General features: G+C 46.4%; 1 protein-coding gene across 1 annotated transcript; it reads right to left on the bottom strand.

Annotated features, from left to right (window-relative positions):
• Positions 1-369: 369 nt before the first annotated feature.
• On the bottom strand, positions 370-20,185 carry rab38b (RAB38b, member of RAS oncogene family). The gene is made up of 5 exons (XM_071339883.1): positions 19,986-20,185; positions 19,618-19,783; positions 6,636-6,787; positions 6,407-6,535; positions 370-1,396 (listed from the first exon to the last, which is right to left on the bottom strand). Exons 1-5 carry the CDS (start codon positions 20,055-20,057, stop codon positions 1,244-1,246), a joined length of 672 nt encoding a protein of 223 aa, XP_071195984.1. The 5' UTR covers positions 20,058-20,185; the 3' UTR covers positions 370-1,243.
• Positions 20,186-24,138: the final 3,953 nt, after the last annotated feature.

The following is a 24,138-nucleotide window of genomic DNA, read 5'->3' as shown; positions in this document are numbered from 1 at the left end:
TGTGTCCTGCGCCTGACTCTGCCTTATCCGTTTATTACTCATATCTGTGTCCTGCGCCTGACTCCGCCTTATCCGTTTATTACTCATACCTGTGTCCTGCGCCTGACTCCGCCTTATCCGTTTATTACTCATACCTGTGTCTTGCGCCCGACTCCGCCTTATCCGTTTATTACTCATACCTGTGTCCTGCGGCCTGACTCCGCCTTATCCGTTTATTACTCATACCTGTGTCCTGCGCCCGACTCTGCCTTATCCGTTAATTACTCATACCTGTGTCCTGCGCCTGACTCTGCCTTATCCGTTAATTACTCATACCTGTGTCCTGCGCCTGACTCTGCCTTATCCGTTCACCAAACCGCTGACACTCAGTAACAGTTAAACATTTAATTTGGGAGGTATTTCATCTGTTACATGTGTCAAGTCTCCAAATCAGACATTATCAAATTTTCGTGACATATAATTAGGCACGCCTCCCCATTATTTTGTATAAAATTGTGCAAACTCCAAAACATATCACAGTGCATGTCGGGATATCACTTCGCTCTGAAGCTTGCAGCCTTGCTGGCTTGGTTGAAGTGGCAATATGAGGGTCTAATATTTGCTCCCTCAGCTTTGGGACACAAAGTTGCGCATGAGTGCGTAAATGGTAGGCAACAACACATCCGCCACAAGGATCGAGGAGAAGGGGATGTTTTGAAATCAGCACCTCTGTCTTCTGGAGAGGTGCATATGGAGGGCACTTGTAGTGACATTCAATCATCTCTCCACTCTCTGCTCCACAACATAATAAGAATAATATATTACATTTAGCAGACACTTTTATCCAAAGCGACTCACAGTCACGCGTGCGTACATTTTACGTATGGGTGGTCCCTGGAATTGAACCCACTACCCTGGTGTTACAAGCACCATGCTCTATAAACTGAACTACAGAGGACCAACATAGTCCCGTTCCACTTCCTCTTTCTCTTCTCCAGGATCTGTCTCCTTTCCTCTCTTCACCTCTCATCCACTCCTTCCTCTATAGTTTGAACCAGTTCTCTCTTCCTATCTTCTCCTCCCCTCGTATTCTCCCCAGTCCTCTCCTCCTCTCCTCCCTCTATGGTTTGTAGCAGGCAAAGCAGATCCCAGGTTGTGAGTCGTCTAGCTATGGTTTGTAGCAGGCAAAGCAGATCCCAGGTTGTGAGTCGTCTAGCTATGGTTTGTAGCAGGCAGAGCAGGTCCCAGGTTGTGAGTCGTCTAGCTATGGTTTGTAGCAGGCAGAGCAGGTCCCAGGTTGTGAGTCATTTAGTTTTGGAGAGATGGTGTCTGGGACCACTGACTTTAGGAAATCATTCTCTGTAGCCATGATGTGTTTCACCAGGAAGTTCGCGGCCTCGCTGATGTTGGTGTTCTCCTAAAGGAGTAAAACAACAAGATTAAAAGTTATTGGCTAGTTTCAGAGCTGTTGCCTTGTTAAACAAAAACAGGTGCTCCTTTGACATGGTTCAGTACACATGGTTCAGTACATGGTTCAGTACATGGTTCAGTACATGGTTCAGTACATATAAACACATTTTCATTGTACGAAATGGCAATGTTTTTATTGATCCTTACAGTGCCGGTCGGAAAGTATTCAGACCCCTTGAGTTTTTGCAAATTTTGTTACGTTACAGCCTTTTTCTAAAATTGATTAAATTATATTTGTCCTCATTAATCTACAAACAATATATAGTAATGTCAAAGAGAAAACATGTTTTTAGAAATTTTAGCAAATTAATTTAAAAAAATTAAAAAACAGAAATACCTTATTTACATAAGTATTCAGACCCTTTGCTATGAGACTCGAGAATTCATCTCAGGTGCATCCTGTTTCCATTGATCATCCTTGAGATGTTTCTACAATTTGATTGGAGTCCACCTGTGGTAAATTAAATTAATTGGGCATGATTTGGAAAGGCACACACCTGTCTATATAAGGTCCCACAGTTGACAGTGCATGTCAAAGCAAAAACTAAGCAATGAGGTCAAAGGAATTGTCTGTATAGCTCAGAGACAGGATTGTGTCGAGGCACAGATCTGGGAAAGAGTACCAAAAATATTCTGCAGCATTGAAGGTCCCCAAGAACACGGTGGTCTCCATCATTATTAAATGGAAGAAGTTTAGAACCTCCAAGACTCTTCCTAGATCTGGCCTCCCGGCCGAACTGAGCCATCGGAGTGGAAGGGCCTTGGTCACGGAGGTGACCAAGAACCCGATAGCTGTGCAGCGGTGCTCCCCATCCAACCTGACAGAGCTCGGGAGGATCTGCGGAGAAGGATGGGAGAAACCCCCCAAATACAGGTGTGCCAAGCTTGTAGCTTCATACCCAGGAAGACTTAAGGCTGAAATCGCTTCCAAAGGTGCTTCAACAAAGTACTGAGTAAAGGGTCTGAATGCTTAAGTAAATGTGATATTTCTGTTTTTTATTTTTAATAAATCTGCAAAATGTTCTACAAACCTGTTTTTACTTTGTCATCATGGGGTATTATGGGGTATTATGGGGTATTATGTGAAGATTGATGAGAAAAAAAACAATTTAATCTATTTCTAAATATTATTCAGAATAATAATAACGTAACAAAATGTGGAAAAAGTCAAGGGGTCTGAATACTCTCCGTATTCACTGTACACAGGTGAAACAGCCTGGTTCAACTGATTTAGAAGCAGTGGGAATGTGTAGTGACTGTCTGAGCCTGGTTCAACTGATTTAGAAGCAGTGGGAATGTGTAGTGACTGTCTGAGCCTGGTTCAACTGATTTAGAAGCAGTGGGAATGTGTAGTGACTGTCTGAGCCTGGTTCAACTGATTTAGAAGCAGTGGGAATGTGTAGTGACTGTCTGAGCCTGGTTCAACTGATTTAGAAGCAGTGGGAATGTGTAGTGACTGTCTGAGCCTGGTTCAACTGATTTAGAAGCAGTGGGAATGTGTAGTGACTGTCTGAGCCTGGTTCAACTGATTTAGAAGCAGTGGGAATGTGTAGTGACTGTCTGAGCCTGGTTCAACTGATTTAGAAGCAGTGGGAATGTGTAGTGACTGTCTGACTGGACAGCAGCTTAGCCCATGACTTCAATGACCTCTGACCCCTGTAGAACCTCCTAACCCTAAACCCTATCCCTAACCTCCTAACCCTAACCCTAACCCTAAACCCTGTCCCTAACCCTAACCCTAACCTTAACCCTAACCTTAACCCTAAACCCTGTCCCTAACCTTAACCCTAACCTTAACCCTAAACCCTGTCCCTAACCTTAACCCTAACCTTAACCCTAAACCCTGTCCCTAACCTTAACCCTAACCTTAACCCTAAACCCTGTCCCTAACCTTAACCCTAACCCTAAACCCTATCCCTAACCTTAACCCTAACCTTAACCCTAAACCCTGTCCCTAACCTTAACCCTAACCCTAAACCCAACCCTAACCTTAACCCTAACCCTAACCCTAACCCTAACCCTAACCCTAACCCTAACCCTAACCCTAAACCCTATCCCTAACCTTAACCCTAACCCTAAACCCTATCCCTAACCTTAACCCTAACCCTAAACCCTATCCGTAACCTTAACCCTAACCCTAAACCCTGTCCCTAACCTTAACCCTAACCTTAACCCTAAACCCTGTCCCTAACCTTAACCCAAATCCTAAACCCTGTCTCTAACCTTAACCCTAACCCTAAACCCTATCCCTAACCTTAACCCAAACCCTAAACCCTATCCCTAACCTTAACCCTAACCCTAAACCCTGTGCCTAACCTTAACCTTAACCCAAACGCTAAACCCTATCCCTAACCTTAACCCTAACCCTAACCCTAAACCCTATCCCTAACCCTAAACACTGTCCCTAACCTTAACCCTAAACCCTGTCCCTAACCTTAACCCTAAACCCTGTCCCTAACCTTAACCCTAACCCTAAACCCTATCCCTAACCTTAACCCTAAACCCTATCCCTATCCCTAACCCTAACCCTAACCCTAACCCTAACCCTAACCCTAAACCCTGTCCCTAACCTTAACCCTAAACCCTAAACCCTATCCCTAACCTTAACCCTAACCCTAAACCCTGTCCCTAACCTTAACCCTAACCTTAACCCTAAACCCTGTCCCTAACCTTAACCCAAATCCTAAACCCTGTCTCTAACCTTAACCCTAACCCTAAACCCTATCCCTAACCTTAACCCTAACCCTAAACCCTGTCCCTAACCTTAACCCTAACCTTAACCCTAAACCCTGTCCCTAACCTTAACCCAAATCCTAAACCCTGTCTCTAACCTTAACCCTAACCCTAAACCCAGCCCTAACCTTAACCCAAACCCTAACCTTATCCCTAACCTTAACCCTAACCCTAAACCCTGTGCCTAACCTTAACTCAAACGCTAAACCCTATCCCTAACCTTAACCCTAACCCTAACCCTAAACCCTATCCCTAACCCTAAACCCTGTCCCTAACCTTAACCCTAAACCCTGTCCCTAACCTTAACCCTAAACCCTGTCCCTAACCTTAACCCTAACCCTAAACCCTATCCCTAACCTTAACCCTAAACCCTATCCCTAACCCTAACCCTAACCCTAAACCATGTCCCTAACCTTAACCCTAAACCCTAAACCCTGTCCCTAACCCTATCCCTAACCTTAACCCTAAACCCTAAACCCTAAACCCTGTCCCTAACCTTAACCCTAAACCCTAAACCCTGTCCCTAACCTTAACCCTAAACCCTATCCCTAACCTTAACCCTAACCCTGTCCCTAACCTTAACCCTAAACCCTAAACCCTAAACCCTAAACCCTAACCCTAACCCAAACCCTGTCCCTAACCTTAACCCTAAACCCTAAACCCTAAACCCTATCCCTAACCTTAACCCTAAACCCTAAACCCTAACCCTAACCTTAACTCTAAACCCCGTCCCTAACCTTAACCCTAAACTCTGTCCCTAACCTTAACCCTAACCCTAAACCCTGTCCCTAACCTTAACCCTAAACCCTAAACCCTATCCCTAACCTTAACCCTAAACCCTGTCCTTAACCCTAACCCTAAACCCTGTCCCTAACCTTAACCCTAAACCCTGTCCCTAACCTTAACCCTAAACCCTAAACCCTATCCCTAACCTTAACCCTAAACCCTGTCCTTAACCCTAACCCTAAACCCTGTCCCTAACCCTAACCCTAAACCCTGTCCCTAACCCTAACCCTAAACCCTAAACCCTATCCCTAACCTTAACCCTAAACCCTGTCCTTAACCCTAACCCTAAACCCTGTCCCTAACCTTAACCCTAAACCCTGTCCCTAACCCTAACCCTAAACCCTATCCCTAACCCTAACCCTAACCCTATCCCTAACCTTAACCCTAACCCTAACCCTAAACCCTGTCCCTAACCTTAACCCTAACCCTAAACCCTGTCCCTAACCTTAACCTTTAACTTAACCTTTAACTTAATGCCTAAACTTAGGTTTTAGTTTAACCTTTGTGGAATTTGACGGACAGCTAAGAAACGGCTCCATATTCAGTCGCTGCAGTTACGCCACTGGCATTTTATTTGGAGATTAAGTTGATGTGTCTGTATTTGTATTTATATATTACATTTTATTTAACCTTTTATTTAACTATGCAAGTCGGTTAAGAACAAATTCTTATTTACAATGACGGTCTACCAAAAGGCAAAAGGCCTCCTGCGGGGATAAAAAATAAATACAATTAAAATATAGAACAAAAACACATAATATAGGACAGAAACACACAATATAGAACAAAAACACACAATATATGTCAAAAACACACAATATAGGACAAAAACACACAATATAGGACAAAAACACACAATATAGGACAAAAACACACAATATAGGACAAAAACACACAGTATAGAACAAAAACACACAGTATAGAACAAAAACACACATCACGACAAGCGAGACACCACAACACTACATAAAGAGAGACCTAAGACAACAACATAGCAAGGCCGCAACACATGACAACATAGCATGGTAACAACACAGCATGACCACAACATGGTAGCAACACAAAACAAGGTAGACACATTGTTGGGCACAGACAACAGCACAAAGGGCAAGAAGGTAGAAACAGCAATACAGCGTACAAAGCAACCACAACTGTCAGTAAGAGTGTTTTTTGCAGCTCGTTCCAGTCGCGAACTGAAAAGAGGAGCGACCCAGGGATGTGTTTGCTTTGGGGACCGCTGACAGAATGTGACTGGCAGAACGGGTGTTGTTTGTTGAGGATGAGGGCTGCAGGAGATATCTCAGACAGGGGGGAGTGAGGCCCATAGAGGGTGGCAGAATGAGGACACCATCCCACAAAGCTGTTGTGCATGTTGTCTGTGTGTGTGTGCACATGGGTGCGTATGTGCGTGTATGTGTTTGTGCGTGCGTGTTCCCACCTTGGCTGAGGTCTCGAACCAGCCCACAAAGCCATTGTCTTTACAGAACTGGTCCATCTTCACACCGTTATTGGTCAGAACCTCCCGCCCATGGTCACATTTATTAGCCAATAGGACCGTGGCGATGCTCTGTCCAATAGAGAGGTAAAAGACAAGAAGGTGATGCATGAACAGGATGATTTAAATAGTACTTTACCATGGTAGAATCAACCCACTGTCCTGTACTCACCTCTCTGTTGGTCAGCATGAGTTTAGAGTCCAGGTCCTCCTTCCACTTGGTGATGGCTTCGAAGGTAGTCGGCCGTGTCACGTCAAACACGATGAACGCCCCCATGGCCTCTCGGTAGTACACACGGGTCATGTTCCCAAACCGCTCTTGACCTACAGCGGAGAGAGAGACAGAGATATACTGTTATTGTAACTGGTGGGATTTGAACCTTGTTCTCCCACATAGTAAGGCAAAATGTTCACCATTAGACCAAGAGGACATCAAATCAAATAATATTTTATTTGTCACATACACATGGTTAGCAGATGTTAATGCGAGTGTAGCGAAATGCTTGTGCTTCTAGTTCCGACAATGCAGTAAAAACCAACAAGTAATCTAACCTAACAATTCCACAACTACCTTATACACACAAGTGTAAAGGGATAAAGAATATGTACATAAAGATATATGAATGAGTGATGGTACAGAACGGCATAGGCAAGATGCAGTAGATGGTATAGAGTACGGTATATACATATGAGATGAGTACTGTAGGGTATGTAAACATAAAGTGGCATAGTTTAAAGTGGCTAGTGATACATGTATTACATAAAGATGGCAAGATGCAGTAGATGATATAGAGTACAGTATATACATATACATATGAGATGAGTAATGTAGGGTATGTAAACATTATATTAAGTGGCATTGTTTAAAGTGGCTAGTGATACATTTTTACATAATTTCCATCAATTCCCATTATTAAAGTGGCTGGAGTTGAGTCAGTATGTTGGCAGCGGCCACTAAATGTTAGTGAGCAAAGGATGACAATTGGGTTCCATGTCTCAGGCAGGACTGCTTAGTAACATTATCTTCCGTGTCTCAGGCAGGACTGCTCAGTAACATTATCTTGTCTCAGGCAGGACTGCTCAGTAACATTATCTGCCATGTCTCAGGCAGGAAAAGGTTACCAGCACTGTTCAGGAGACTGAAGGAAAAGGTGCAGAGAAAGTATTGCTGGGGTTCCTTAGTGATGAGTGTAGCTACTACTCTTATAAACAGACAGCTACAGCTCATTCCATTCTGTAGTCTAGGGGACTAACAGCAAATCAGTGGATAAGGTTATATTAGTGGCCATTTCAGTGACAGTTAACAGTCTCCACATTCCATCTTGAACAGACCCATTCAGAGTGAGTTAGTGAGTCTCCACATTCCCAGTCATTACATAGGCCCAGTGAAGCAGCTATTTCTGCAGGTCTGAATCTGGTCTAGTCTGGTCTAGTCTGGTCTGTCTAGTCTGTTCTGCAGGTCTGAGTCTGGTCTAGTCTGGTCTAGTCTGTTCTGCAGGTCTGGTCTAGTCTGGTCCAGTCTGGTCCAGTCTGGTCTAGTCTGGTCTGGTCTAGTCTGATCCGTCTAGTCTGGTCTAGCCTGGTCTAGTCTGGTCTGGTCTAGTCTGGTCTAGTCTGGTCTAGTCTGGTCTAGTCTAGTCTGGTGTAGTCTAGTCTGGTCCGTCTAGTCTGGTCTGCAGGTCTGAGTCTGGTCTGGTCCGTCTAGTCTGGTCGAGTCTGGTCTAGTCTAGTCTGGTGTAGTCTAATCTGGTCTGTCTAGTCTGGTCTAGTCTGGTCTGCAGGTCTGAGTCTGGTCTAGTCTGATCTGGTCTGTCTGGTCTGTCTGGTCTGTCTGGTCTGTCTGGTCTGGTCTGTCTGGTCTGTTCTGCAGGACTGAGTCTGGTCTAGTCTGGTCTAGTCTGGTCTAGTCTGGTCTAGTCTAATCTGGTCTGTCTAGTCTGGTCTAGTCTGGTCTGCAGGTCTGAGTCTGGTCTAGTCTGGTCTAGTCTGGTCTGGTCTAGTCTGGTCTGTCTGGTCTGTCTGGTCTGTCTGGTCTGGTCTGTCTAGTCTGGTCTGGTCTAGTCTGGCCTGCAGGTCTGAGTCTGGTCTAGTCTGGTCTGTCTAGTCTGGTCTAGTCTGGTCTGTCTGGTCTGGTCTGTCTGGTCTGGTCTAGTCTGGTCTGCAGGTCTGCAGGTCTGAGTCTGGTCTAGTCTGGTCTGGTCTAGTCTGGTCTGTCTGGTCTGGTCTGTCTGGTCTCTCTAGTCTGGTCTGTCTGGTCTGGTCTAGTCTGGTCTGCAGGTCTGAGTCTGGTCTAGTCTGGTCTGTCTAGTCTGGTCTAGTCTGGTCTGTGTGGTCTGGTCTGTCTTGTCTGTCCAGTCTGGTCTGTCTGGTCTGGTCTGTCTGGTCTGGTCTAGTCTGGTCTGCAGGTCTGAGTCTGGTCTAGTCTGGTCTAGTCTGTTCTGCAGGTCTGGTCTAGTCTGGTCCAGTCTGGTCTAGTCTGGTCTGGTCTAGTCTGGTCTAGTCTGGTCCGTCTAGTCTGTTCTGCAGGTCTGATTCTGGTCTGGTCTAGTCTGATCCGTCTAGTCTGGTCTAGTCTGGTCTAGTCTGGTCTAGTCTGGTCTGGTCTAGTCTGGTCCGTCTAGTCTGGTCTAGTCTGGTCTGGTCTGGTCTAGTCTGGTCTGGTCTGGTCTGGTCTGGTCCGTCTAGTCTGGTCTGGTCTGGTCTAGTCTGGTCTAGTCTGGTGTAGTCTGGTCTAGTCTGGTGTAGTCTGGTCTAGTCTGGTGTAGTCTGGTCCGTCTAGTCTGGTCTAGTCTGGTCTAGTCTGGTGTAGTCTGGTCTGGTCTAGTCTGGTCCGTCTAGTCTGGTCTAGTCTGGTCTAGTCTGGTCTAGTCTGGTGTAGTCTGGTCTGGTCTAGTCTGATCCGTCTAGTCTGGTCTAGTCTGGTCTAGTCTGGTCTGGTCTAGTCTGGTCTAGTCTGGTGTAGTCTAGTCTGGTCTAGTCTGATCCGTCTAGTCTGGTCTAGTCTGGTCTAGTCTGGTCTGTCTGGTCTGGTATGTCTGGTCTGTCTGGTCTGGTCTGTCTGGTCTGTTCTGCAGGACTGAGTCTGGTCTAGTCTGGTCTAGTCTGGTGTAGTCTAATCTGGTCTGTCTAGTCTGGTCTAGTCTGGTCTGCAGGTCTGAGTCTGGTCTAGTCTGGTCTGGTCTAGTCTGGTCTGTCTGGTCTGTCTGGTCTGTCTGGTCTGGTCTGTCTAGTCTGGTCTGGTCTAGTCTGGCCTGCAGGTCTGAGTCTGGTCTAGTCTGGTCTGTCTAGTCTGGTCTAGTCTGGTCTGTCTGGTCTGGTCTGTCTGGTCTGGTCTAGTCTGGTCTGCAGGTCTGAGTCTGGTCTAGTCTGGTCTGGTCTAGTCTGGTCTGTCTGGTCTGGTCTGGTCTGTCTGGTCTCTCTAGTCTGGTCTGTCTGGTCTGGTCTAGTCTGGTCTGCAGGTCTGAGTCTGGTCTAGTCTGGTCTGTCTAGTCTGGTCTAGTCTGGTCTGTGTGGTCTAGTCTGTCTTGTCTGTCCAGTCTGGTCTGTCTGGTCTGGTCTGTCTGGTCTGGTCTAGTCTGGTCTGCAGGTCTGAGTCTGGTCTAGTCTGGTCTAGTCTGGTCTGGTCTACTTTGGTCTAGTCTGGTCTGCAGGTCTGAGTCTGGTCTAGTCAGGTCTGGTCTGTCTGGTCTGTCTAGTCTGGTCTATCTGGTCTGTTTAGTCTGGTCTGTCTAGTCTGGTCTGTCTAGTCTGGTCTGTCTAGTCTGGTCTGTTCTGTCTGGTCTGTTCTGTCTGGTCTGTCTATTCTGGTCTGCCTAATCTGGTCTGTCTGGTCTGGCTAGTCTGGTCTGTCTGGTCTGTCTAGTCTGGTCTGTCTGGACTGGCTAGTCTGGTCTGTCTGGTCTGTCTAGTCTGGTCTGTCTGGTCTGTTTAGTCTGGTCTGTCTAGCCTGGTCTGTCTAGTCTGGTCTAGTCTGGTCTGTCTAGTCTGGTCTGTCTGATCTGGTCTAGTCTGGTCTGGTGTAGTCTGGTCTAGTGTAGTCTAGTCTGGTGTAGTCTAGTCTGGTGTTGTCTAGTCTGGTCTGGTGTAGTCTGGTCTGGTCTGGTGTAGTCTGGTCTGGTGTAGTCTAGTCTGGTCTGGTGTAGTCTGGTCTGGTCTGGTGTAGTCTGGTCTGGTGTAGTCTAGTCTGCTCTGGTGTAGTCTAGTCTGGTATGGTGTAGTCTGGTCTGGTGTAGTCTAGTCTGGTCTAGTGTAGTCTAGTATGGTCTGGTCTAGTCTAGTCTGGTGTAGTCTAGTCTGGTCTGGTGTAGTCTAGTCTGGTCTGCTGTAGTCTGGTCTGGTCTGGTGTAGTCTAGTCTGGTGTGGTGTAGTCTCGTCTGGTCTGGTGTAGTCTGGTCTGGTGTAGTCTAGTCTGGTCTGGTGTAGTCTAGTCTGGTCTGGTGTAGTCTAGTCTGGTCTGGTGTAGTCTGGTGTAGTCTGGTCTGGTGTAGTCTGGTCTGGTCTAATCTGGTCTAGTCTAGTCTGGTCTGGTCTAGTCTGGTCTTGTCTGGTCTGGTCTAGTCTGGTCTGGTGTAGTCTAGTCTAGTCTGGTGTAGTCTAGTCTGACAGGTCTGTCTAGTCTGGTCTAGTCTGGTCTGTCTAGTCTTGCCTGTCTGGTCTTTCTAGTCTGGCCTAGTCTGGTCTGTCTATTCTGGTCTGCTGTATGTTGGTGTAGTATTTTCTAGTCTGGTATGCTGTAGTCTGGTCTAGTCTGGTCTGTCTGGTCTGGTCTGCTGTAGTCTGGTATGCTGTAGTCTGGTGTAGTCTTTTCCTGTCTGGTGTAGTCTGGTCTAGTCTACAGGCTCATCGTCATCTGTGATTTTTTAACATTTAAGTAATTTAGCAGACATTCTTATCCAGAGTGACTTACAGTAGCGAGTGCATACATTTTCATACTTTTTCATGCTGGTTCCCCGTGGGAATCGTGTCTTTAGAAAACTTGACGATGGTGTTGGACTCATGCGCACCCACGCAGTTGTGGGTTAACAGAAGGGGACTAAGCACGCACCACTGAGGGGAACCCGTCTTGAAGATCAGCGTGACAGATCCATTGTTGCCTACCCTCACCACCTGGGGGTGGCCCATCAGGAAGTCCAGAATCCAGTTGCAGAGGGAGGTGTTCAGTCCCACAGTCCTTAGCTTATTGATGAGCTTGGAGGGAACTATAGTGTTGAACGCTGAGCTGTAGTCGATAAACAGCATTCAACACATTGGGGTGACAGGTAGCCTAGTGGTTAGAGCATTGAGCCAGTAACCGAAAGGTTGTTAGATCGAATCCACAAGCTGACAAATTAAAAATCTGTCGTTCTCCACCTGAATAAGGCAGTTCCTAGGCCATCGTTGTAAATAAGTAATAATTTCTTCGGGATCTGTGTCCCATCCATGAGTCTGTTGAGCTAATGTAGGCTAATGAGGTTGTAAGTAACAAGAACATTTCCCAGGACATAGACATATCTGATATTGTCAGAAAGCTTAAATTCTTGTTAATGTAACTACAATGTTCAATTTACAGTAGCTGTTACAGTGAAATAATACCATGCTATTGTTTGAGGTGAGTGCACAGTTTAGAACATGAAAAGTTATTAATAAACCATTTAGGCACATTTGGGCAGTCTTGATACAACATTTTGAACAGAAATGCAATGGTTCATTGGATCAGTCTAAAACGTTGCACATACACTGCTGCCATCTAGTGGCCAACATCTAAATTGCAGCTGGGCTGGAATAATACATTATGGCCTTTCTCTTGCATTTCAAAAATGATGGTACAAAATCAAATACAAAAGAACGGTTGGTTTTTTCCATACATTATCTTGTACCAGATCTATTGTATTATATTCTCCTACATTCCTTTCACATTTCACAAACTTCAAAGTGTTTCCTTTAAAATGGTATTAAGAATATGCATATCCTTGCTTCAGGACCTGAGTTACAGACAGCTAGATTTGGGTATGTAGTTTTCGGCGAAAATTAAATAAAAGGTGCTTATCCTGCAAATTGGAGTTGGTCAAGGGTGTCTGGGATGATTGTGTTGATGTGAGCCATGACTAGCCTTTCATAGCATTTCATGGATACAGATGTGAGTGCTACGGGGTGATAATAATTTAGACAGTTTACTTTGGTGTTCTTGGGCACAGAGACTATGATGGTCTTCTTGAAAAACTGTATCTAGTCTACAAACTGGGTCAGAGAGAGGATACAAATGTCAGCAAACACGCTTACCAGCTGAGTACACATCCTGGTAATCCATCTGGCCCTGCGGCCTTGTGAATGTTAACTAGTTTTAAAGGTCTTACTCACATTGGCAACAGAGAGTGTGATCACACAGTCGTCCGGAAACAACTGGTGCTCCCATGTGAGGTTCAGAGTTGCATTGCCTCAAAGCATAGAACGCATTTAGCTCGTCTGGTATGCTCGCATCACTGGGCAGCTCGCGGCTGGGTTTCCCTTTGGATGATAGTTTGCGAACCCTGCCACATCCGATAAGTGTCAGAGCCGGCGTAGAATCTTACTATCTTAGTCCTGTATTGACGTGCACTTTGCATGTTTGATCGCTCGTCTGAGGTCGTAGCGGGATGTCTTATAAGCGTTTGGATTAATGTCCCGCTCCTTGAAAGCAGCAGCTCTAGCCTTTAGCTCAGTTGCCTGTAATCCATGGCTTCTGCTTGGGATATGTACGTACTGTCACTTTTAGGGCAACATCGTCGATGCACCTATTAGTGAAGGCGGTAACTGATGTGGTAAACTCCTTAATGCCACCGGATGAATCCCAGAACTTATTCCAGTTTGTGCTAGCAAAGAAGTCCTGAAGTTTAGCATCCGCTTCATCTGACCACTTCCGTATCGAGCACGTGACTGGTACTTACCACCTTCTCCACTGCTGTCACGCAATGTGGATAGGGGGGTGCTCCCTCTGCTGTTTACCTGAAGTCCTCGATCATCTCCTTTGTTCTGTTGACGTTGAGTGAGAGGTTGTTTTCCTGACACCACACTCCAAGTGCCCTCATCTCCTCCCTGTTGGCTGACTCATCGTTGTTGGTAATCAAGCCCACTGCTGTTGTGGCAGGTAAGTTGGAGGTGATATGATCCTTGACTAGTCTCTCAAAGCACTTCATGATGACAGAAGTGAGTGTTATGGGGCGATAGTCATTTAGTTCAGTTATCTTTGCCTTCTTGGGTACAGGAACAATGGTAGCCATCTTGAAGCATGTGGGGACAGCAGACTGGGATAAGGAGAGATTGAATATGTCTGTAAACACACCAGCCAGCTGGTTTGCGCATGCTCTCAGGACGCGGCTAGGGATGCCGTCTGGGCCAGCAGCCTTGTGAGGGTTAACACGTTTAAATGTCTTTTTCACGTCGGCCATGGAGAAGGAGAGCTCACAGTCCTTGGTAGTGGGCCGCATCGGTGGCACTGTATTATCCTCAGAAGGTTTGCCTGGCAGCGTGACGTCGTTGTCTGTGATGTGGCTGGTTTTCTTTTTGTAGTCCATGATTGCCTGTAGACCCTGCCACATACGTCTTGTGTCTGAGCCGTTGAATTGCGACTCCACTTTGTCCCTATACCAGGCCCGTCAGGAAGTCCAGGATCCAATTGCTGAGGGAGGTGTTCAGTCCCAGGGTCCTTAGCTAAGTGATGAGCTTTGAGGGCACTATGGTGTTGAACACTGAGCTGTAGTCAATGAATAGCATTCTCACATAGGCGTTCCTTTTGTCCAGGTGGGAAAGGGCATTGTGGAGTGCAGTAGAGATTGCATCATCTGTGGATCTGTTTGGGCGGTATGCAAATTGGAGTGGGTCTAGGGTTTCTGGGATAAGGTGTTGATGTGAGCCATGACCAGCCTTTCAAAGCACTTCATGGCTACAGACGTGAGTGCTACGGGTCTGTAGTCATTTAGGCAGGTTGCCTTCGTGTTCTTGGGCACAGGGACTATGGTGGTCTGCTTGAAACATGTTGGTATTACAGACTCAATCAGGGACATGTTGAAAATGTCAGTGAAGACACCTGCCAGTTGGTCAGCCCATGCCTGGAGCACACGTCCTGGTATTCCGTCTGGCCCCGGAGCCTTTTGAATGTTGACCTGTTTAAAGATCTTACTCATGTCGGCTACGGACCACAGCTCGCGGCTGTGCTTCCCTTTGTAGTCTGTAATAGTTTGCAAGCCCTGCCACATCCGACGAGCGTTGGAGCCGGTGTAGTACGATTCAATCTTAGTCCTGTATTGAGTCAACTCTCTGAGTTTAGTCACACACACACACACACACACACACACACACACACACACACACACACACACACACACACACACACACACACACACACACACACACACACACACACACACACACACACACACACACACACACACACACACACACACACACACACACACACGCGCACACACACACACACACACACACATACAAACAGGATGGCAATGTAGATTATTCTACTCTATTTTCAAACAAAACAAATAACATTTTAATATAAAGTGATAATAATAAAATACAGATGAACAATGGTGACTCACATTAGATGTCATGGCAAGTGGAGAAGAGGAAATGGAACCACGACAGAGGTGGAGAAGAGGAAATGGAACAGCGACAGAGGTTGTATTTCAGGCCCTGGTTGTTGTGTAAAAAAACCAGCTGTCATAACTGACTCAAAAGAGAGTATCTGTCTGCCTGTGTGCCTGTCTATCTGTCTGTCTGTCTGCCTGTGTGCCTGTCTATCTGTCTGTCTGTCTGTCTGTCTGCCTGTGTGCCTGTCTATCTGTCTGTCTGTCTGTCTGCCTGTGTGCCTGTCTGTCTGTGTGCCTGACGAGGAGCGTGTCTATCTGTCTGCCTTTCTGTCTGTGTGCCTGTCTGTCTGTCTGGCTGTCTGGCTGTCTGTCTGTGTGTATGTCTGTCTGTCTGGCTGCCTGTCTGTCTGCCTGTGTGTCTGTCTGTGTGTATGTCTTCTTTCTGGCTGTCTGGCTGTGTGTCTGTCTGTCTGTCTGTCTGTCTGTCTGTCTGTCTGTCTGTCTGTCTGTCTGTCTGTCTGTCTGTCTGTCTGTCTGTCTGTCTGTCTGTCTGTCTGTCTGTCTGTCTGTCTGTCTGTCTGTCTGGCTGGCTGGCTGGCTGTGTGTCTGTTTGGCTGTGTGTCTGTGTGTCTGTCTGTCTGGCTGTCTGGCTGTGTGTCTGTCTGTCTGGCTGACTGTCTGACTGTCTGGCTGTGTGTCTGTCTGGCTGTGTGTCTGTCTGTCTGGCTGTCTGGCTGTGTGTCTGTCTGTCTGGCTGACTGTCTGACTGTCTGGCTGTGTGTCTGTCTGGCTGTGTGTCTGTCTGTCTGGCTGTCTATCTGACTGTCTGGCTGTCTGGCTGGCTGGCTGGCTGGCTGGCTGGCTGGCTGGCTGGCTGGCTGTCTGTCTGTCTGTCTGTCTGTCTGTCTGTCTGTCTGTCTGTCTGTCTGCCTGTGTGTCTGTCTGGCTGCCTGTCTGTTGTGACACACTTCTTCTTCTTGTATTGTCATTAGTGTCACAAGAGTTTTGATGGGATAAAAGGTTGATATAGTAATATTATATTGTTTCTGAACAGACAGCCAAGGCTGTAAAGCCAGTTAAAGGCAGACAGATAGGAAGTGAGACAAGTACTGTGTGTGTGTGTGTGTGTGTGTGTGTGTGTGTGTGTGTGTGTGTGTGTGTGTGTGTGTGTGTGTGTGTGTGTGTGTGTGTGTGTGTGTGTGTGTGTGTGTGTGTGTGTGTGTGTGTGTGTGTGTGTTTACAATGGTACTACTGTGACTTGCCCTTAAATCTCCCTCACATGGGCTCACATGATTCCACCAATACCTCCACGAGATAGATGAACCGTGAGAGAGAGAGAGAGAGAGAGAGAGAGAGAGAGAGAGAGAGAGAGAGAGAGAGAGAGAGAGAGAGAGAGAGAGAGAGAGAGAGAGAGAGAGAGAGAGAGAGAGAGAGAGAGAGAGAGAGAGAGAGAGAGAGAGAGACACAGAGAGAGAGAGAGACACAGAGAGAGAGAGAGAGAGAGAGAGAGAGAGAGAGAGAGAGAGAGAGAGAGAGAGAGAGAGAGAGAGAGAGAGAGAGAGAGAGAGAGAGAGAGAGAGAGAGAGAGAGACAGAGACAGAGAGAGAGAGAGAGAGAGAGAGAGAGAGAGACAGAGACAGAGAGAGAGAGAGAGACAGAGGGCTTCTAAAGGAAAGTCACACGCTGCATCAAATACAGAGAGTTTCTCCAACAGAGACAGTTCATGAACTCTTCAACCCTGATCCATTAACTCTTCAACCCTGATCCATTAACTCTTCAACCCTGATCCATTAACTCTTCAACCCTGATCCATTAACTCTTCAACCCTGATCCATTAACTCTTCAACCCTGATCCATTAACTCTTCAACCCTGATCCATTAACTCTTCAACCCTGATCCATTAACTCTTCAACCCTGATCCATTAACTCTTCAACCCTGATCCATTAACTCTTCAACCCTGATCCATTAACTTTTCAACCCTGATCCATTAACTCTGATGGAACCACCGCTTTAAAACCAGTACAATCCAAAACCAGCAGGAATGATGAACACATATGTTACATATGAAGATGCAGCAACTCCACATTTCATATGGCAGTTGTTCTTGGCTCTCTTCTTGTTCTTAATACACCGTGTTACAGCCTCCACTCTTCTGGGAAGGCTTTCCACTAGATGTTGGAACATTGCTGCTATAACAGCCTCCACTCTTCTGGGAAGGCTTTCCACTAGATGTTGGAACATTGCTGCTATAACAGCCTCCACTCTTCTGGGAAGGCTTTCCACTAGATGTTGGAACATTGCTGCTATAACAGCCTCCACTCTTCTGGGAAGGCTTTCTACTAGATGTTGGAACATTGCTGCTATAACAGCCTCCACTCTTCTGGGAAGGCTTTCTACTAGATGTTGGAACATTGCTGCTATAACAGCCTCCACTCTTCTGGGAAGGCTTTCCACCAGATGTTGGAACATTGCTGCTATAACAGCCTCCACTCTTCTGGGAAGGCTTTCCACTAGATGTTGGAACATTGCTGCTATAACAGCCTCCACTCTTCTGGGAAGGCTTTCCACTAGATGTTGGAACATTGCTGCTATAACAGCCTCCACTCTTCTGGGAAGGCTTTCCACTAGATGTTGGAACATTGCTGCTATAACAGCCTCCACTCTTCTGGGAAGGCTTTCCACTAGATGTTGGAACATTGCTGCTATAACAGCCTCCACTCTTCTGGGAAGGCTTTCCACTAGATGTTGGAACATTGCTGCTATAACAGCCTCCACTCTTCTGGGAAGGCTTTCCACTAGATGTTGGAACATTGCTGCTATAACAGCCTCCACTCTTCTGGAAAGGCTTTCTACTAGATGTTGGAACATTGCTGCTATAACAGCCTCCACTCTTCTGGGAAGGCTTTCTACTAGATGTTGGAACATTGCTGCTATAACAGCCTCCACTCTTCTGGGAAGGCTTTCCACTAGATGTTGGAACATTGCTGCTATAACAGCCTCCACTCTTCTGGGAAGGCTTTCCACCAGATGTTGGAACATTGCTGCTATAACAGCCTCCACTCTTCTGGGAAGGCTTTCCACTAGATGTTGGAACATTGCTGCTATAACAGCCTCCACTCTTCTGGGAAGGCTTTCCACTAGATGTTGGAACATTGCTGTGGGGACTTGCTTCCATTCAGTCACAAGAGCATTAGTGAGGTCGGGCACTGATGTTGGGCGATAAGGCCTGGCTCACAGTCGGCATTCCAATTCATCCCAATGGTGTTGGATGGGGTTGAGGTCAGGGCTCTGAGCAGGCCAGTCAAGTTCTTCCACACCGATCTTGACAAACCTTTTCTGTATGGACCTAGTTTTGTTTACGGGGGGATTGTCATGCAAAAACAGGAAAGGGCCTTCCCCAAACTGTTGCCACAAAGTTGGAAGCACAGAATTGTCTAGAATGTCATTGTATGCAGTAGAGTTAAGATTTCTCTTCACTGGAACTAAGGGGCCCGAACCATGAAAAACAGCCCCAGACCATTATTCCTCATCCACCAAACTTTACAATTGGCACTACGCATTTGGGCATGTACCGTTCTCCTGGCATACGCCAAACCCAGATTTGTCCGTCGGACTGCCAGATGGTGAAGAGTGATTCATCACTCCACAGATCTCGTTTCCACTTCTCCAGAGTGGTGTTCTTAGGCTTGTGTGCGGCTTCTCGGCCATGGAAACCCATATCATGAAGCTCCCGACGAACCGTTCTTGTGCTGGCGTTGCTTCCAGAGAAAGTTTGGAACTCTGTAGTAAGTGTTGCAACCGAGGACAGACGATTTCTACGCACTACGTGCTTCAGCACTCGGCGGTCCCGTTCTGTGAGCTTGTGTGGCCTGCCACTTCGCGGCAGAGCCGTTGTTGCTCCTAGATGTTTCCACTTCACATAACAGCACTTCACATAACAGCATAACAGCACAGTTGACCAGGGCAGCTCTAGCAAGGCAGACATTTGACGAGCTGACTTGTTGGAAAGGTGTTATTGTGAAGCGCTGGAGCTTTCCACCTTGAAAGTCACTGAGCTCTTCAGTAAGGCCATTTTACTGCCAGTGTTTGTCTATGGAGATTGCATGGCTGTGTCCTCAATTTTATACACCTGTGAGCAATTGGTGTGGCTGAAAAAGCTAAATCCACTCATTTGAAGGGGTGTCCACATACTGTTGACCATGTAGCGTACATTATCATTCCCATCTGTCCATTTCTTTATATGAATATATTACAGACAGTCATTCAACATCTCAATGGTTTCTCAGTCAAATAGAATAACAAGAGTTTCCCCCCAATAAGATGTTGTGTTGTGAATAACAATAAGATGTCATGTTGTGAATAACAATAAGATGTTGTGTTGTGAATAACAATAAGATGTTGTGTTGCCCAACAGCCGTTAACCATGTAAATAACTTTTTCCGGTATGAACGAAGTTGACAAAAAAGGTTTGGATAAATATGTGTTCTAATTAATGGTGGCAGCTTTAATTGATAGAGAGGCAGACAGTATAACAGAAGTTGATTTAAGAAGCGTGATTACTTAGTAGCGCTAGATTAAGGAGCTGTCTATCCTACCGGCGATGTCCCACAGTTGTAGCCGTACGGTCTCAGAGTCCCAGTTCAGGACCTTCAGGGCGAAATCCACGCCAATGGTGGCGCGGTAGTTGGTGGAGTACGTCTGATGGACATACCGCTTAATGATGGAGGTCTTCCCTACACCCAAGTCCCCGATCACCAACACCTGGAACACAGAACACAAGCAGACCCCACATCATTATCATCATTCTCAAATTAGAAATCATTAGAAATTGTCGGAGCACAACATTACGAGAAATCACCCGTCATTCTCCACTATAGGTCTAAATCATAAGACATTTCATTCAAAATATCTATCTTATCATAATAACTTAATAAATACATGGAAGATATAAATATGAGGTTACCTTGTACAGGTGTTCCTTCCCGGGGTTCTGCATCCCGGCGGAGGATGCCAAAGGAAGTCGTTGGTTGGTCATGTTGAAGGTACTGTTCACCCCGTAGTTTAATAATATGTTAAGACGGAAAAGGTGTGTTTGGTTCTAAATTCCGTTTTAAATAGCAGTTCCCTTTCTTCTGTCCTCTCCTCTCCTCTCTGCTCTGCTCGGAAGCACACGCACACACACACACACACACACACACACACACACACACACACACACACACACACACACACACACACACACACACACACACACACACACACACACACACACACACACACACACACACACACACACACACACACACACACACACACACACACACACACACACACACACGGCAGGGAGGAATTCCTAGCTGCGGGGGAACATGTGACCCAGCAGCAGCTCCGGTCTCGCCTCGTGCCACGGGGAGGGGGACACACGATAGGAAGCTCGTGAGAGCCACATTCATGTTGAGTTGTCATGTCTGCGTCACGGGAGATTGTAAAGAACATCATCTGGTTGTTAACCAACAATACCGGCTCTGTGACTGGCTGCCATTACGGCTCCTCTAATGCAAGTAGCTTATAGTCCACTACAATCACTGAATCTTACAACATACCTAGATGGCCAGTAGTTACCCCTGAGCAGGAAAACCTCTCGGCCATATGGATACAGAACAATTCTATCACTAGGGGCCATGTTTGAATCACTGTGCTCTGGGACCTGTGTGAATCACTATGCTCTGAGCCCTGTGTGAATCACTATGCTCTGGGCCCAGTGTGAATCACTACGCTCTGGGCCCTGTGTGAATCACTATGCTCTGGGCCCTGTGTGAATCACTATGCTCTGGGCCCTGTGTGAATCACTATGCTCTGGGCCCTGTGTGAATCACTAATGTGTGCTCACTGCACTCAGTGTTACGTACACTTGGCCTTTTCTTAGAGCCCAAAAATAAAATACCTCCAGGTATTTTTTTTATGCAATTCAAATCAAATCAAATGTTATTTGTCTCATACACGTGTTTAGCAGATGTTATTGCAGGTGTAGTGAAATGCTTGTGCTTCTAGCTCCAGTAATATCTAATAAGTAATATCTAACAATACACACAATCTAAAGTAAAGGAATGGAATTGAGAATATATAAATATTTGGACGATCAATGTCAGAGAGGCATAGACTAAGATACAGTAGAATAGAAAATAATACAGTATATACATATGATATAAGTAATGCAAAATCTGTTACATTATTAAAACGGCCTGTGATTTCAAGTCTACTGTATCTTAGTCTATGTAAAAACTCTGCAATAAAATAAAATAAAATAAACGTCCCTTTTTCAGGACCCTGTCTTTCAAAGATAATTTGTAAAAATCCAAATAACTTCATAGATCTTCATTTGAAAGGGTTTAAACACTGTATCCCCATGCTTGTTCAATGAACCATAGACAATTAATGAACATGCACCTGTGGAACGGTCGTTAAGACACTAACAGCTTACAGACGGTAGGCAATTAAGGTCACAGTCATGAAAACTTAGGACACTAAAGAGGCCTTTCTACTGACTGTGAAAAACACAAAAAGAAAGATGCCCAGGGTCCCTGCTCATCTGCGTGAACGTGCCTTAGGCATGCTGCAAGGAGGCATGAGGACTGCAGATGTGGCCAGGGCAATAAATTGCAATGTCCGTACTGTGAGATGCCTAAGACAGCGCTACAGGGAGACAGGACGGACAGCTGATCGTCCTCGCAGTGTCAGACCACGTGTAACAACACCTGCACAGGATGGCAACAACAACTGCCCGAGATACACCATGAATGCACAATCCCTCCAGCAGTGCTCGGACTGTCCGTAATAGGCTGAGAGAGGCTGAGAGAGGCTGGACTGAGGGCTTGTAGGCCTGTTGTAAAGCAGGTCCTCACCAGACATCACCGGCAACAACGTCGCCTATGGGCACAAACCCACCGTCGCTGGACCAGACAGGACTGGCAAAAAGTGCTCTTCACTGACGAGTCGCAGTTTTGTCTCACCAGGGGTGATGGTCAGATTCGCATTTATCGTCGAAGGAATAAGCGTTACACCGAGGCCTGTACTCTGGAGCGGGATCGATTTGGAGGTGGAGGGTCCATCATGGTCTGGGGCGGTGTCACAGCATCATCGGACTGAGCTTGTTGTCATTGTAGACAATCTCAATGCTGTGCGTTACAGGGAAGACAACCTCCTCCCTCATGTGTTACCCTTCCTGCAGGCTCATCCTGACATGACCCTCCAGCATGACAATGCCACCAGCCACACTACTCGTTCTGTGCGTGATTTCCTGCAAGACAGGAATGTCTGTGTTCTGCCATGGCCATCGAAGAGCCCGGATCTCAATCCCATTTAGCAGGTCTGGGACCTGTTGGATCGGAGGGTGAGGGCTAGGGCCATTCCCCCCAGAAATGTCCGGGAACTTGCAGGTGTCTTGGTGGAAGAGTGGGGTAACGTCTCACAGCAAGAACTGGCAAATCTGGTGCAGTTCATGAGGAGGAGATGCACTGCAGTACGTAATGCAGCTGGTGCAGCTGGTGGCCACACCAGATTCTCACTGTTACTTTTGATTTTGAACCCCCCTTTGTTCAGGGACACATTATTCAATTTCTGTTAGTCACATGTCTGTGGAACTTGTTCAGTTTATGTCTCAGTTGTTGAATCTTGTTATGTCCATACAGAATTTTTACACATGTTAAGTTTGCTGAAAATAAACTCAGTTGACAGTGAGAGAACGTTTGTTTTTTTGCTAACTTTATATATGCAGCAGCCTCTAATGTGCTAGTGACGGCTGTTTAACAGTCTGATGGCCTTGAGATAGAAGTCTGATGGCCTTCAGTCTCTCTGTCAAAGCTTTGATGCACCTGTACTGACCTCGCCTTCTGGATGATACCGGTGTGAACAGGCAGTGGCTCGGGTGGTTGTTGTCCTTGATTATCTTTTTGGCCTTCCTGTGACATTGGGTGCTGTAGGTGTCCTGGAGGGCAGGTAGTTTGCCCCCGGTGATGCGTTGTGCGGACCACACCACCCTCAGGAGAGCCCTGTGGTTGTCGTACAAGGCGGTGATACAGCCCGACAGGATGCTCTCAATTGTGCATCTGTAAAAGTTTGTGAGGGTTTTAGGTGCCAAGACAAATTTCGAGGTGTTGCGCCTTCTTCACTGTGTGGGGGGACTATTTCACTTTGTTAGTGATGTGTATGCTGAGGAACTTGAAGCTTTCCACCTTCTCCACTGCGGTCCCGTCAATGTTGATAGGGGGGTGCTCCCTCTGCTGTTTCTTGACGTCCACGATCAGCTCCTTAGTTTTGTTGACATTGGGTTATTTTCCTGACACCACACTCCCAGGGCCCTCACCTCCTCCCTGTAGGCTGTCTCGTCATTCTTGGTAATCAGGCCTCCTACTGTTGTATCATCTGCAAACTTGATAATTGAGTTGGAGGCGTGCCTGGCCATGCAGTCATGGGTGAACAGGGAGTACAGGAGGGGACTGAGCACCTTGTGGGACCCCAGTGTTGAGGATCAGCGAAGTGGAGCTGTTTTTTCCTACCATCGCCACCTGGGGGCAACACGTTAGAAAGTCCAGGACTCAGTTGCACAGGGTCCAGGGTCTCCCAGACCCAGCTTAATAATGAGCTTGGAGGGAACTATGGTGTTGAATGCTGAGCTATAGTCAATGAACAGCATTCTTACATTGGTATTCCTCTTGTCCAGATGGGATAGGTGCACTGTGTAGGCAAATGCATCATCTGTGGATCTATTGTGGCTGTAAGCAAATTGAAGTGGGTCTAGGGTGGCAGGTAAGGTAGAGGTGATTTGATCCTTGACTAAAATCAAATCAAATCAAATGTATTTATATAGCCCTTCTTACATCAGCTGATATCTCAAAGTGCTGTACAGAAACACAGCCTAAAACCCCAAACAGCAAGCAATGCAGGTGTAGAAGCACGGTGGCTAGGAAAAACTCCCTAGAAAGGCCAAATCCTGGGGAAGAAACCTAGAGAGGAACCAGGCTATGAGGGGTGGCCAGGCCTCTTCTGGCTGTGCCAGGTGGAGATTATAACAGTACATGGCCAAGATGTTCAAATGTTCATAGATGACAAGCAGGGTC

This window comes from Salvelinus alpinus, chromosome 13, assembly GCF_045679555.1.
Source record: "Salvelinus alpinus chromosome 13, SLU_Salpinus.1, whole genome shotgun sequence".
Taxonomy (NCBI): domain Eukaryota; kingdom Metazoa; phylum Chordata; class Actinopteri; order Salmoniformes; family Salmonidae; genus Salvelinus; species Salvelinus alpinus.
This window is presented reverse-complemented; position numbering and strand designations above follow the sequence as displayed.